The sequence below is a fragment of the Eptesicus fuscus genome, chromosome 8, assembly GCF_027574615.1.
Source record: "Eptesicus fuscus isolate TK198812 chromosome 8, DD_ASM_mEF_20220401, whole genome shotgun sequence".
Lineage (NCBI taxonomy): Eukaryota > Metazoa > Chordata > Mammalia > Chiroptera > Vespertilionidae > Eptesicus > Eptesicus fuscus.
Genome location: NC_072480.1, coordinates 18,098,765 through 18,114,572, shown reverse-complemented (window position 1 = coordinate 18,114,572; position 15,808 = coordinate 18,098,765). Strand labels below are relative to the sequence as shown.

General features: G+C 40.1%; 1 protein-coding gene across 1 annotated transcript; it reads right to left on the bottom strand.

Moving 5' to 3' along the window:
- Positions 1-1,098: 1,098 nt before the first annotated feature.
- LOC103289730 (small integral membrane protein 15-like) lies at positions 1,099-1,422 on the bottom strand. Its single transcript, XM_054720280.1, has one exon. It carries the CDS (start codon positions 1,420-1,422, stop codon positions 1,099-1,101), a length of 324 nt encoding a protein of 107 aa, XP_054576255.1.
- Between the last annotated feature and the right edge of the window lie 14,386 nt (positions 1,423-15,808).

Sequence of the window (15,808 nt, the reverse complement as noted above, 5' to 3'; positions counted from 1 at the left end):
TCGGTTGACAAGTATTTATGGAGTTATTGGTATGTGCTTGGCACTGCACTAGATGGCGGTGGGCATAGAGCAGTGAGTAAGATCAATAAGTAAGGCGAACAAGGCCCCACTCTTCTCAAAGCTTATCTTCTAGCTGAAGAGAAACATACTACACAGCCAATTACATATGTGAATAGTATTTCTATTGTGATAATATACACATAACAGAACTTGTTTAAGCTACTGTACGGTGTCTCCTATTACAGCAGCCTATACAGTAAGTGCAGAGTTAAACATTCTTTTCCTTGAAAAAAATTTGGCATTTTAATTCTCACTGTGAACTTGTTTGATCAAAAATTACAGGACATCACTACATGAGTTCAAACAATGAGATAAAAACTAAAAGTGGTAGCTACATAATCAGCAAATTATCAGCTAAGGCATTTCAACTACTTCACATTTCTTCTTAGCACGAGTAAGAATAAACTGGTTCCAAAGTACTACGAGGGTTGGCATTTTTACCGCAAGCTTTAAATCACAGTGTTACTCTATTCAACAAGCCATCTCTAAGTAAATGGCCGTGTTCATAAGCACAAAAATTGTTGGTAGGTGGTACTCTATATAATCAAGATGAGAGAACTTTTTATAAAATTAGGTTTTACAAAAGGCAGAATGTCTGATAATTACCAGTCTCTCAAAGGCTAGAATGAGAAAAATGTAGAAAACGAAGTACTCACTGATTAATAATATTTTGTTTTGAGAAAGTCAGAAATGATTCTAAGACATAAGCGACACTGATAAAAGATGTAATTAAAATACTGTATCTCTTTTTAAGGTAAAGCACACTTTTCACCTCAGGACAGTTCTCATTTTTACATTCTTAGTTTCCTTTGTCCAGAACAGGACCCCTTTTTGAGCCCGTATTTAAATAGAGTTCATAATCTGAAGTCATTTTTTTTTCTCCACAGGATGTTTTAAGCTGCAAAATGGCAAATGACTAAGTCAGTTATAAAGCATTTTTAGCATAATAAAAGCCAATTTCAGTCTAAAAGTTGCTACAGTAGCGGTCAGAACTAACATGATTCTTCCATATGCTCAGGCTTCGTTTATTAAACACCGTCATAAATCCAGAAAGGAAACCTTACAGGGTCCTTCCAAAGCTGCGTAATTTCCCAAATGAGTTTCCTCTGGTTGAGGAGCCTGTTCATTCCTGCAGTCCTTTTGCAGTCGTTTCGTTTTTGCAATATTTTCTTGGCGTTTTTTGTTTTGTTTTTTTTTTGCTCCTTTTCCCCTGGCCTCAATCACCTTGGCCAGTTTCCAGGCCAGGACAGCACTTGCTAGAAACAATGGAGTAAGGGCCGAAATAACTGCTGTAAGGAAGCCACCTGGGTCCTTTGCAGCCCGTTCGGCAGCACTCCCAGCCCAGGCCTTTCTGTCCCACATCTCCGTGGCGGTGGTAGGAAAGGGACTTAGGCTGGAGCTGTGACCTCTAACTTTGCCAATTACAGTTTCAGATGGATGACCCCTGCTTGGTTGTCTTCGTTAGCTCCCCTACGCACTTGGAGAGAAGGTTTAAATTCTATATGCTCCCGTGAGCCTCCCACACTTGCAGGAATAAATGTTACCCTCTTTGCTTCCTTTGGGGGTTCACGGGGCTGGGTCTCCGGCCAGCGCCGCCCCGACGCTGCAGCTGCAGGCGCTCCACCGCCTCCGCATCCCACCTCTTCCTGGGGGTTCCCCTCGCGTTCTTCCCTCGTCCCCCACACGGTCCCTGGGCCCCCATTCGCCGACCCTCCCAGGCTAGTGCGGGCCCCGCGGGACTCCCGGGGATCAGGGGGAGGCCCAGCCACACCTCGCGGCCCCGCTGCCAGGCGCCAGGGCCGAACCCCAACCCTCCCCAGCCTCCCGCGCATCGCGCCCAGGACCTTGGACGGGGACCCCCAACTCCCAGCTCACCCCAGAGGGAAACATTTTAGTGAGCATGAAGTACACCCACAGTGTTGTAACCATCACCATCATCCATCTCCACAAGTCCTCTCACCTCGCAACACTGAAACTCTGTACCCTTCCCTCGTCCCCCGCCCCCGGGGACCACCGTTCTGCTTCCTGTCTGTGGACTGGACTCCACGTGTGTAAGTGTGTCTTCTTGTGACGGACTTTTTTCTCTTATCATAATGTCCTCAAGGTTCATCCATGTTGCAGCATGTGGTGACAGGGTTTCCTTCCTTCTTAAGAAGGAACAATATCTTATTGTGTGTATATAGACTGTATTTTTATTTATCATTTATCAGTGGGTATCTGGGTTGCTTTCACTTTTTGGATAATATTTTAAAATATTTTTCCTCTGCTTTTTTAAAAACAGGTTTAGGATTCCACACTAGACTTACAGAGCTGGTAAAAACTGGCAAATTATTTCTCCTACATAACTTCCACTACACATTCACAAATAGTAAATGCATGTTGTTGTTGTTGTTGTGTTTTGTTTTGTTTTTTTTTTTTAAAACATCTTTTTAAAATATATTTTTATTGATTTCAGAGAGGAAGGGAGAGGGACAGTGAGATAGAAGCATCAATGATGAGAGAGAATCATTGATCGGCTGCCTCCTGCACGCCCCCTACTGGTGGTCGAGCCTATAACCTGGGCACGTGCCCTTGACAGGAATGGAACCCGGGACCCTTCAGTCCGCAGGCCCAGGCTCCATCCACTGAATCAAACCAGCCAGGGCTGTAAATGTATGTTTAATCCCCGCCCCCCCCTTTTTTTTTTAAATGTGAACCAGAGTTTTCTCTCTCTAGCTATGTCCTTTCCTCTTCTTGCTTTCTCCCTACTGAAATGGTGAGGCTATGTTCTTTGCCCCAGAGGAGGTATGGCAGTGAAAAGCTTTTCTGGGGGTTCCTCTGGCTGCTCTAGTCCCATAGCCTAGGTCAGTGGTTGGCAAACTGCGGCTCGTGAGCCACATGTGGCTCTCTGGCCCCTTGAGTTTTTAGCAAAGGCCAGCTTAGGAGTGCCCTAATTAAGTTAATAACAATGTACCTACCTATATAGATTAAGTTTTAAAATTTTGGCTCTCAAAAGAAATTTCAATCGTTGTACTGTTGATATTTGGCTCTGTTGACTAATGAGTTTGCTGACCACTGGCCTAGGTGATTAAGGAAATAGAACCAGATAGGACTCCAGATATCTGGACAAACAGCTTCCTGGGCAGATATCACTAAAGACAAAGTGGTCACTCCCAGTACCCTCCTTCCCTCCTTTTCCTCTCTAACTATAGAAGCTTAATGCTACAGAACGACAGAACCCTTTGGGACCCCAAATTGACTGAAATTATATTTCTATCACCATGGTTGAATGAGATCTTGAAGTATAAATCAAGTTATATTTCTTTTTTAAATATTTATATTGATTTCAGAGAGGAATGGAGAGGGAGAGAGAGATAGAAACATCAATAATGAGAAAGAATCATTGATGGGCTGCCTCCTGCACGTCCCACACTGGGGATAGAGCCTACAACTCAGGCATGTGCCCTGACTGGGAATAGAACCATGACCTCCTGGTTCCTGGGTCAATGCTCAACCACTGAGCAATGCCAGCTGGGTTACGTTATATTTCTTGATCACCTGAGCTGTAGACTGAGATCTCTACTCCTATGAACAATGAATGATTTAATTACAATGTATTCTGTACTGTGATTGGAGGACTGGTTTCTGTGATAGCCTATGACACAGATCTGACCCTGTTGGGGGGAAGGGGATGGCATGTAATCAGATTAGACTTGCTCAAATTTGAGTTGAGATATTAAGAATGAATATGAAGCATGTTGACAAAGGATGTCAGCCAAGGAGTCATGTCTTTCCTCCAGTGCTGGTAGCCCCAACCTTCCCATGTCCTCTCCCCCCAAAAAATATTCCTACCATTGCTTTGTTACCAGGAAAATTGTCGAGCACATGTCCATGTGATAAATAATTCTTATTAGTATTCTTTTATTTCCATCGCCATTTATTCCCCCTTATACCCTCTTCCATCTCCACCACCTCCTTTATTAGTATTAAGATGCCTACAGCTCCATGTGGATGTCTTCATTTTCTAGTAGTTTTACATTTCAAATTCTCTAGATGTTTTAAGATGCTATTTTGATCTTTGCAGCATATCTACTAAACATCTGAGCATTCTTCACACAATGCAAACATATCAGCTCATATCTTTTTTCTCTTGTAGTATTCATATTCAATTCTAGCAAGTATCCTTCATCATACAGCCATCATGCTGAGAAGCAAATAAAGGAAAAATAGTTTTCCCACATCATTAATTACTCCATTTTTAAGCAGACACAAACACTTTCTCTCTTTGGCTTTGGAACAGCTAGTAGGCTGCCAGCTGGGACTCCTGGGGGCTTTAAGAGCCTTAATCACCAGAATGAGCTTTGTTCTTAAGGAAAATAAGGTTAAATTAAAGGCACATTCAGGTATTTCCCCCCTGGTTAGAATAGGCACAATTGGTGATTTATTTTCATGCACCCACCACTGATTTTACTATAATTTTAGTAAAATTTTATTGAAATACAAGCAAATTATAATTTAACTATTTAAACTGAATCTATTTTCTGAGCTCCAAACTCATATCCAGTTACTGTACTTACTACATTCCTTTTAAATATCTCATGGGATCTAAAGGGGGGGGGGAGTGTTTTGGATTCACAATGCTTCTGATACCAAATGGGTGGTTTTTTTCCCACACCAAGAAATTTTCTAATTCTCTGTGGACACTGACTAGGTGTTCTACAATTCATTTTTTTAAAAATATACTTTTATTGATTTCAGAGAGGAACTGAGCCCGCAACCTGGGCATGGGCCCTGACTAGGAATCAAACTGTGACCTTCTGGTTCATAGGTCGACGCTCAACCACTGAGCCACGCTGGCCGGGCTACAATTAATTTTAATTCTGACATGATCTACCTGGAGGTAGTGTTAGATGCCACAAGTTAAGGGCTCAGTCCCACAAGACTGCCCCCACTCAGAGACCAATCACAAGTCCCAGGTTGCCAACTGGTTGTAAATCAAAGGGTCTCACCACGCCCTTTCTGGGTTTGATGATTTGCTAGAAGGGTTCACAAAACTCAGGGAAACATGTTCATTACCATTACCAGTTTATTATAAAGGACACAACTCAGGGATAGCCAAGTAGAAGAGATGGGTAGGGCAAGGTATGGGGGGAGGGACTACTATGTGTGCAGAGCCCCATGCTCTCTCTGGATGTGCCACCCTCCCATCACCTCCACGTTTTCTCCACCTTGGAAACTCTCTAAACCCTGTGTTTTAGGGTTTTTATGGAGGCTTCATTACATAGGCATGACTGATTGGTTCGTTGGCCTTTGGTGATTAAGTCAATTTCAGCTCCTCTCCTCTCTCCAGAGGCCAGAGTGTATGTATGGACAATGGGGAGGAGAGGAGGAGAAGGGAAAACAGGGACTAGAAGTTGCACCCTCTAGTCACATGGTCACTTCCTCTAGTGACCAGCCCCATCCTCTAAGAGCCATCTCCCTAGAATAAAGTAAGGTATGGTTGGAAAGGGCATATTATGAATAAAAGATGCTCCTCTCGCCCCTATCACTCAGAAAGTTGCAATGGTTTTAGAAGCTCTATGCCAGGAACTGGGGACAGAGACCAAATGTATACTCCTAATTATGTCACAGCATCTCAAGGTAATCATGTCCAAAAACTGAAATCTCGACCTTCTTCCCTAAATTAATGATTATTATCGATATCATCTATTTGCTATTTCCAAACCCTGGAAGACATTTACACATGCTTACTTTCCTGCCTAGAATGTTTCTCCCCACTCCTTACCTGACTGGCTTCTACTTACCTTTCAGACTTGAGCTTAAATATCACTTTGTCAAAAAGGTCTTCCCTGACGCTCTCCCAGTCTAAATGAGATTCTCTCATAATTCCTACAGTTCTCCTTCATAGCACATCACAGTTTTTAATAATGTGTTCGATGATTGCTTGTGTGTTGCCTGGCTCCCCCACTGGTGTGCATGAAGAAGCTGGATTCCTGACTCTTCTTATGAGCACCCAGCAGAGTGCCTGCCATATATAGTGGGTGCTCATGTTTGTTGAATGTACGAATGAACTGTCTATACCTGTGTTTCTTAAAATGAGCTCCTTAGAAATTGTTCTTCTTGATAATAATATATATTTCCTGACAGAAGGGTTTGCAATTAAATAAATGTAATAAATGGATTAAACAAAGTTAAAAGGTTTCTGTACTGTAGGATATCTCAGAACCTACAATTTGCTAAGGATCACTGTGACTACATTACTCAAGAGGGGAAATGGCCCTGATCTTTGTGGCTCAGTTGGTTGAGTGTCACCCCATATGAGAGATTGCTAGTTTGATTCCCGGTCAGGGCATATACCTGGGTTGCAGGCTCCATCCCCAGTAGGGGCTGTGCAGGAGGCAACTGATCAGTGTTTCTACCCTCTCCCTTCCTCTCTCTCTAAAATCAATAAAAACATATTTTTTAAAAAAGAGGGGAAATGAATATGAGTTTTTGCAAACAAGTTAAATCATAGAGCCCTTACATCACAGTATCTTTCAAGATGAGTGTTCTATGAACCATATTAGGAGACATTCTAATAAACCGTAATTATTTGGCATTTAACTTAATAAATGCTCCATATTATATAGAAGGTGGAGCAAAAGTAGGTTTATAGTTGTGAATATGCAAAACATAAAGTTTACTCTTGTATTATTATTTATTTAATTGTATTATTTTCCATATGAACAACTGTAAACCTACTCTTGCCCCACCCTGTATATTAATTTTGCGGTCACTATTTAAGCCTTCTATAAATATTATTTTATTTACCTTCTTTTGAGACTATTTTTTAGAGCTGTTTTAGATTTCCAACAAAATTGAGAGGAAGGTACAGAGATTTCCCATAAACCTTCAGCCCCCACACATGCATAGCCTCCCTCATATCCCCGACCAGAGGGTACATTTGTCACAGTTGATGAACGACATTGATTAACACAACATAATCACCCAAAGTCCTTAGTTTACCTTAGGTTTTACTCTTGGGTTTGTACATTCTATGTGTTTGGACAAATGTATAATGACATATGCAATTAAGGCTCCTTCATGTCTTTGCATGACTTGACAGCTCATTTCTTTTTAGTGCTAAAATAATATTTCATTATCTGGAAGTACCACAGTTTATTTACCCATTCACCCTACTGAAGGACATCCTCACTGCTTCCAAGACTCAGCAGTTATGAATAAAGTTACTATAAACATCCATGTGCAAGTCTTTGTGTGGACGTAAGTTTTCAATTCCTTTGGATAGATGAGTGCAATTGCCAAATTGTCTGGCAAAAGTATGTTTAGTTTTGTAGAAACTGCCAAACTATCTTCCAAAGTGGTTTATACCAAATTTGCATTTCCATCAGCAGTGAACTTTCAGAAGGAACTCTCATTTCTATTACTCAGCATTCTCACCAGCATTTCATGTTGTCTCTGTTTAAGATTTTGGCTCTTCTAATAGGTGTGTATATTTCATTTGTTTTACAGAAAATTCCTAGATATTATGTAATTTATGAAACATCCAACAGCTTATAAGAGGCAGAATTTAAATCTTGTCACTTAGACTGCAAAGCCTGAGGTCTTAGCTATGCAACCACACAGACTCTCAGTTACATCCTGCAGAATCTTCCACGTCATCTGCACACATGTACTCTGTCAGGGAGACAGATGCAGCTCCACGTGCAATACGCAGCATGTCTGATGTGAAAGCTTTCTTGTGTTCTTCTTCTTCTTCTTCTCTTTTCATGCAATTAGTAGTTTTCCATTGCTGTGTAACAAATTACCACAAACTTAGCAGCTTAAAACAACCCTCATACATAAGCTCACAGTCCTATAGTTCAGAAGTCCAGACAGGCTTGATCGAGTTCTCTGCTCAGGTTTTTATATGGCTGATATCAAGATGCTGGCCTAGCTGCGTTCCTTTCTGTCAGTAGCAAAAAAGTTACTTCCACGCTCATTCAGGTTGTTGGCCCAATTCGGTTCTTTGTGGCAGTTGAACTCAGGTCCCTCTGTCAGCCAGGAGTTGCTCTCCCTTCTAGAAGCTGCCTGCATTTCTTGCCATGTAGCCCCTTCCATCTCCCACGAAGAACCTTCTTCATGTTAAATTCCAGTTGCATTTTAAGTCTCAGACATCCTGTTTCTGATCTCTAGACATAGATTTAAAGGGTTTGTATGATGAGGTCAGGCCCATCTGGATAAAATTTCTGTAACTTAAGGTCAACTGATCTGGGATCTTAATTCCACCTTCAAAATCTCTTCACAGCAGTACCTAGAGTATTGTTTGATTTACTAACAGGGAGAAGGTGTGTGTACACCAGAGGCTGGTGTCTTGGGAGTCGTCTTAGATTTCTGCCTATCACAGTGCATGCAAACTATTTCTTCCATAGATTATAAGCCATACAAAGGCAGGGACCTCATAGTTGTTTCCTCTGTATCATTCATATCAGTACTTAGCATAGAGAAGGCACTTATCATTTTTTAAAATCCTCAGCTGAGGATATGTGTGTGTTTTTAAAATAGGTTTTTATTGATTTTTTTTTTTTTTTTTGAGAGAGAAAGAGAGGAAGGGAGAGGGATAGAGAGATAGAAACATTGATGAGAGAAACATCATTGATTGGCTTCCTCCTGCACACCCCCTTCTGGGGATCAAGCCTGAAACCTGGGCATGTGCCCCGACTGGGAATTGAGCCGTGATCTCTTGGTTCCTGGGTCGACACTCAACCACAGGGCCATACTGGCCAGGCTGAGGATATGTCTTTATGGTTTGTTTTGTTTTGTTATGTTTTGTTTTGTTTTTCAGAGAAAGAGGAAAGGAGAAGGGGAGAGAGAAAAAAACATCGATGTGGGAGAGAAACATCAGTGGGTTGTCTCCCATATGTGCCCCGACTGAGAATCAAACCTACAAGCTTGGGTATGTTCCCTGACCAGGAATTGAACCCATGATCTTTCAGTGCACTGAGCCACACCAGCTAGGGCTCACTTAACACTTCTTGATGGTTAGTTACCATCACCATGTTACCAGTATGCCAATTTTGCATAGGATCCTCATTGAAAATTTTTGTCCTTAAGCTTTCATTAATTTAGTTTGCTGTAAGTCATACTGTTCAAAATAATTTAGGAAAGTTGAGTTCTAAGATACAGATTCAACTTTTTTTTCAGTAATTTCTGTGAAGCTTGGTGTCAATACTCTAGGAAATTGGAGGAGAGTTTTAAAACTTGATGAATTTTACAGAATGTAACTGTGGACCAAGACCTAGGAAATTCCATAATTTCTTCCCTTGGCTATTTTAGAGTGAAAATGTCAGAAAAGAAGTGTACTGGTAACCTTGAGTACATTCATTACAAATTTCTTAAGTTCATGAATATGTGCTAAGTAGGAAGAAGAGTGCACTATGTACTTCCTTGATAACTTTCTGTCCATGAAATCTGGTGCCTACAATGGATACTACCATATGCAAATTGATGGATGTTGCTCTGTTGTGACCAGGTGGGTCATATCTCTGAAACCTCTCTCAGAGTACTTTTCATGAAAAGAGGCAATGTCAATAATAGCTCCCCTATTTGGCACATGTTGGACCATCAGTACCCTACAGTGACTTTCCAACTGAATTTGGAAAAAGTGAAGTGAGACAATCTGATAGTAAATTTTTTAAAACTTAGACTGTCACATTTTTATACTTGCAACTTGTGACTATAGGCCAGGCCTAGCCATGCTCTACTCTTTGTTACAAAAATTTAGAGAGGAAATGTAGGCATGAAACCTCAATGAGAATAGCTTTCAATTGTGACTAAGCTAAAATGACTAGGATAGATAAGGAGGTAAGAAGGGACAAAAGGAACTCTGAAGATTTTATTACAAGTGAATTACAGCTATCTAGATCCTTAGAGGTCTAGAAGCTCAGTTTTTATGTTGAACAAAATGGGCTATTTCTACTTCCACTCCTTCACATTTCTTTGGCCTCCTCATACCTCTCCTTTTTTTTTTTTTTTCAGGTAAAATACACTATTTAAAATTAAATTTATTGGGGTGACATTGGTTAATAGGATCATATATGTTTCAAGTATACATTTCTCTGATACAAAATCTGTATATTGCACTGTGCCCACCACCAAGAGTCAAACCATCTTCCATCACCATATATTAGGCACATACCTCTCCTTTGCACCTGCCACGCTGACCTAGTTCCACCTCCTCCTTTCACCGACACAGCACCAGAAGCCCACTGTGCTTTCCCACAAAGAATAGAGGTCCACCTGGGCCTAGAACCAAGTTTCCAGATTCTCAGCTCTGTGGGCATGGCCTTGTACCAGGTCTCGTGTTGTCCTTGAACTATGTTCACTTTCTTTCACAGCAGCATTTGCTCAGATTGAAACCCAGGTGGACATCTTCAGTTTCATCTTGATTCTTGGGGACTCCCATCCATTTCTATCCTGCAGAGGAATGACAAAACATTAACATTTAGTAGGTGAGTGGAAGAAGAGGAGTTCATGCAAATCACTAAATGAGAATAAACAGCTAGAGGGAAAGCAATTAAAAAAATTTTAAGCCTTTGGGAGAAGAGAGAATTGTACGGAGAGAGTGATCACAATGACAAATGCTACATTGATTACAAGCAAAATATGTGTCCATTACATTTAGAAATTGCAGCATTACTTTTAGGAAAAAGAAATCACAAGGAAATTAGAAAATACTTTGAGATGAATGAAAATGAAAACAATTTTGAGCTTGTAAATTTGCTTAGATGGAAATTTATAGCTATAAGTGCCTTTTAAAAAGAAACCTAATAATCTAAACTTTCACCTTAAGGCACTGGAAAAAGAAGAGCAATTAAACCCAAAGCAAGCTGAGAAAAGAGATAATAAGAATTAGAGCAGAAAATAATGAAATAGAAAAATAATGGATCTCTTACCCTTTGGGACAGCATGGATGGATCTGGAAAATGTTATACTAAGTGAAATAAGCCAGTTAGAGAAAGATAAATATCACATGTTCTCACTTATTTGTAGAATCTAATGAACAAAATGAACTGACCAACAAAATAAGACCAGAAGCATGGAGGCATGGAACAGACTGACATACCTCATTGTGGGGTTGGGGGGATGAGAATAGATAAACCAAAGAACTAATATACTTATATGCATAGCCCATGGACACGGGCAACAGGGTAGTGAAGACATGGGGGAGGGGAGGGGCTGGGAGGGTGTAGAGTGGGGGAAATGAGAGATATCTGTAATACTATCAACAATAAAAAATATATTTAAAAAAAGAAAACATTTATTGAGCACCTGTTAGGGACCAGGTGCTTTAGATACTGGGGATATACCAGTGAGCAAAACAGTCAAAATCTCTATCCTCCAAATTTATAAGAACAGAAGCAGATCAGTGGTTGTCTAGGACAGGGGTGGAGTGGAAATTAACTGCAAAGGGGCACAAGGAAACTTTTTGGGGTGATAATAAATTCTAAACATAATGATGATTGAACAATTCTATAAATTTACCATGTTTAAAAGAACCCATATTCTGCCCTGACCGGTTTGGCTCAGTGGATAGAGCGTTGGCCTGCGGACTCAAGGGTCCCAGGTTAGATTCTGGTCAAGGGCATGTACCTTGGTTGCGGGCACATCCCCAGTAGGGGAGTGTGCAGGAGGCAGCTGATTGATGTTTCCCTCTCATCGATGTTTCTAACTCTCTATCCCTCTCCCTTCCTCTCTGTAAAAAATCAATAAAAATATATATATATATATTTTAAAAACCCATACTCTAATGGTGGAACAGACAACAAATAATAAAGAAGTAAAATATATACTATGTTTGTGGTAATAAATAAATGCTGCAGGGAAAGGGAATGGAGAGGGAGAAGGAGCTGCAAGGTTTTTTTTTTCCCATTTCTAAATCATTTTTATTTTTCAATTAAGTTGACATACATTATTATATTAGTTTCAGGTGTACACTGTGATTAGACATTACATAACTTACTAAGTGATCATCCAGATAAATCTCACACCCATCTGACACCATACATAATTTTTAGAATATTGTTGACTACATTCCCTATGCTGCACTTTACATCCCCATGACTATTCTGTAACAACCAATTTGTACTTCTTAATATCTTCACCTTTTTCATCCATCCCTCCAACTCCCCTACCATCTGGCAACCATCAAAATGTTCTCTGTATCTGTGAGTCTGTTTCTGTTCTGCTTATTCACTTATTTTTGTTTTTCAGATTCAGAGATGAATACTTTGAGATGTATTTATTGCCACTTTATTGTTCACATTTTTTATCTCTCCTTTTTCTTCTTCTTAAAGAAGACCCTTTAACATTTCATATAATACTGTTTGGGGGTGGTGAACTAATTTAGCTTTTTCTTGTGTGGGAAGCTCTTTATCTGTCCATTGAGTCTAAATGATAGCTTTTTAAAAATTTTTACTTTATTGTTGACAGTATTACAGTTGTATCCCATTTTCTCCCCTTTTGTACCCTCCACCCAACCCTCACCCACCCCAGGCCTATTGTCTCTGTACATGGGTTATGCATATGTGCATATATGTTCTTTGGTTAATTTCTCCCTGTTCCCTCCCAACTCCCCTCCACCACCACCACCACCACCACCACCACCACCATCACTGAAGTCTGTTATTCTGTTCCATGCATCCATACTTCTGGCCCTATTTTGTTCGTCAGTTAATTTTGTTCTTTAGATTCCACTTATAAGTGAGATCATGTGATATTTATCTTTCTCTAACTGGCTTATTTCACTTAGCATAATAATCTCCAGGTCCATCCAGGCTGTCTCAAAGGGTAAGAGATCCTTCTTTTTTATAGCTGCATAGTATTCCATTGTGTAAATGTACCACAGCTTTTTTATCCACTCATATGATGGGCACTTGAGCTGTTTCCAGATCTTAGCTATTATAAACAACTAGAGGCCCGTTGCACGAAGATTCATGCAATAGGCCTTCCTTTCCCTGGCTGCCGGCACCAGTTTTCCTCTGGCACCTGGGACCCAGGCCTTCACTCTGGCCACTGCCTTCCATCTTTGCTCCGGCCAGCCGGAGTCTTAGCTCAGGCTGGAGCCTTCAGTCTTCTCCGCTCCGGCCCGAGCACCGCTCCTGTAGCTCCCTCCGCCCCCCGCCTTCCCCTCATAGCAGATGTCCCACCCCGCCCAGCAGCTCTGCACCTGCATATGCAAATTAACCACCATCTTTGATGGGTTAATTTGCATAATCACTCCTGATTGGCTGGTGGTCGTCACAGAGGTATGGTCAATTTGCATATTTCTCTTTTATTAGTGTAGATACTGCTAAGAACACAGGAATGCATGTATTCTTTCTGATTGGTATTTTGAGTTTCTTAGGATATATCCCCCGAGGTGGGATCACTGGGTCCAATGTACCAGTCTGCATTCCCACCAGCAGTGCACTAAGGTTTCTTTTTCTCTACATCCTTGCCAGCACTTATTGGTTGATTTGTTGATGGCAGCCATTCTGACAGGTGTGAGGTAAAACCTCAGTGTTGTTTTAATTTGCATCTCTCTGATGATTAGTGACTTTAGTGGCATGTTTTCATGTGTCCATTAGCCATCTGTATGTCTTCTTTGGAGAAGTGTCTATTCAGGTCCTTTCCCATTTTTTTTTAATTGGATTGTTTGTCTTCCTAGTGTTGAGTTATATGAATTCTTGTATATTTTGGAAATTAAATCCTAATCAGATGTATCATTGGCGAATATGTTTTCCCATACAGTAGGTTCCCTTTTCATTTTGATGATGGTTTCTTTTGCTGTAAAGAAGCTTTTTGGTTTGATGTAGTCCCATTTATTAATGTTTCCTTTGTTTCCCTTGCCCTAGGTCCGTGGTTGGCAAACTGCGGCTCGCGAGCCACATGCGGCTCTTTGTCCCCTTGAGTGTGGCTCTCCCACAAAATACCATGGCCTGGGCGAGTCTATTTTGAAGGAGTGGCATTAGAAGAAGTTTAAGTTTAAAAAATTTGGCTCTCAAAAGAAATTTTCAATCGTTGTACTGTTGATATTTGGCTCTGTTGACTAATGCATTTGCCAACCACTGCCCTAGGTGATGTATTGGTGAAAATACTACTCTATGAGATGCCTAAGATTTTGCTGCCTATGTTTTCTTCTAGAATTTTTATGGTTTCTTGACTTACATTTAAGTCTTTTACTCATTTTGAGTTTATCCTTGTGTATGGTATAAGTTGGTGGTAAGTATGGTCTACTTTCATTTTTTTGCATGTACCTGTCCAATTTTCCCAAAACCATTTATTGAAGAGATTATCTTTACTCCATTCTATGCCCTTACCTTCTCTGTCAAATATAATTGGCCATATTGGCATGGGTCAATTCCTGGGGTCTCTGTTCTGTTCCATTGGTCTATATGCCTATTATTGTGCCAGTACCAGGTTGTTTTGATTACAATGCCTTTGTAGAATGGTTTGATATCTGGTACTGTAATCCCTCCAACTTTGTTCTTTTTTCTCAAGATTGCTGCAGATATTTGGGGTCTTTTTTTTTTTTTTTTTTTTTGGTTCCATATAAATTTTTGGAATATTTGTTGTAGATCTGTGAAATATGCCGTTGCTATTTTAATAGGGATTGTTGAATCTGTAGATTGCTTTGGGTAGTATGGACATTTTAATGGTGTTAATTCTTCCAATACATGAACACAATATATACTTCTACTTTCTTGTGTCTTCCTCTATTTCCTTTTCAATGTCCTGTAGTTTTCTGAGCACAGGTCTTTTATCTCCTTGGTTAAGTTTATTCCCAGGTATCTTTTTTGTTTTTGTTGCAATGGTAAATGGGATTGTTTTTTTAGTTTCTCTTTCCGAGGGTTTATTATTGGTGTATAAAAATGCCATTGGTTCCTGGGTGTTAATTTTGCTACTTTGCTGAATTTGTTTACTAAATCTAGCAGTTTTTTGGTGGATTCTTTAAGATTTTCTATGTACAATATAGTGTCATCTGCAAATAATGAGAGTTTTACTTCCTCCTTTCCAACTTGGATGCCTTTTATTTTTTCTTCTTGTCTGATCACTGTGGCTAAGACTCCCAGTACTATGTTGAATAAGAGTGGTGAGAGCAGAAATCCCTTCTTGTTCCTGATATTAAGGGAAACACTTTTAGTTTTTGCCTACTGAGCATGATGTTGGCTGTAGGTTTGTCATATATGGCCATTGTTACATTGAGGTAAGATCCCTTTATTCCCACTCTGCTGAGAGTTTTAATCATAAGTGTGTGAATTTTGTCAGATGCTTTTTCTGTGTCTATTGCTATGATCATATGATTTTTGAGAAGAATAAAAGTGGAAGAAAAGGAAATATGAAAGGACAGAGGTTAAGGAAAGAAAATAAGCATAAAGAATAGGGGAAGGAAAATAGTATAAAAGAAAAGAGGAAAAGTGTCTATTTAGGTCCTTTGCCCATTTTTTTAATTGGATTATTTATCTTCCTTTTGTTAAGTTGTATGAGTTCCTTGTAAATGTTGGAGATTAAACCCTTAGCGGAGATAACATTGGCAAACATGTTCTCCCATGCAGTGGGCTTTCTTGTTGTTTTGTTGATGTTTTCTTTTGCCGTGCAGAAGCTTTTTATTTTGATGTAGTCCCATTTGTTTATTTTCTCTTTCGTTTCCATTGCCCTAGGAGCTGTATCGGTAAAGATATTGCTACGACAAATGTCTGCTATTTTGTTGACTATGCCTTCTTCTAAGATTTTTATGGTTTCCCATCTT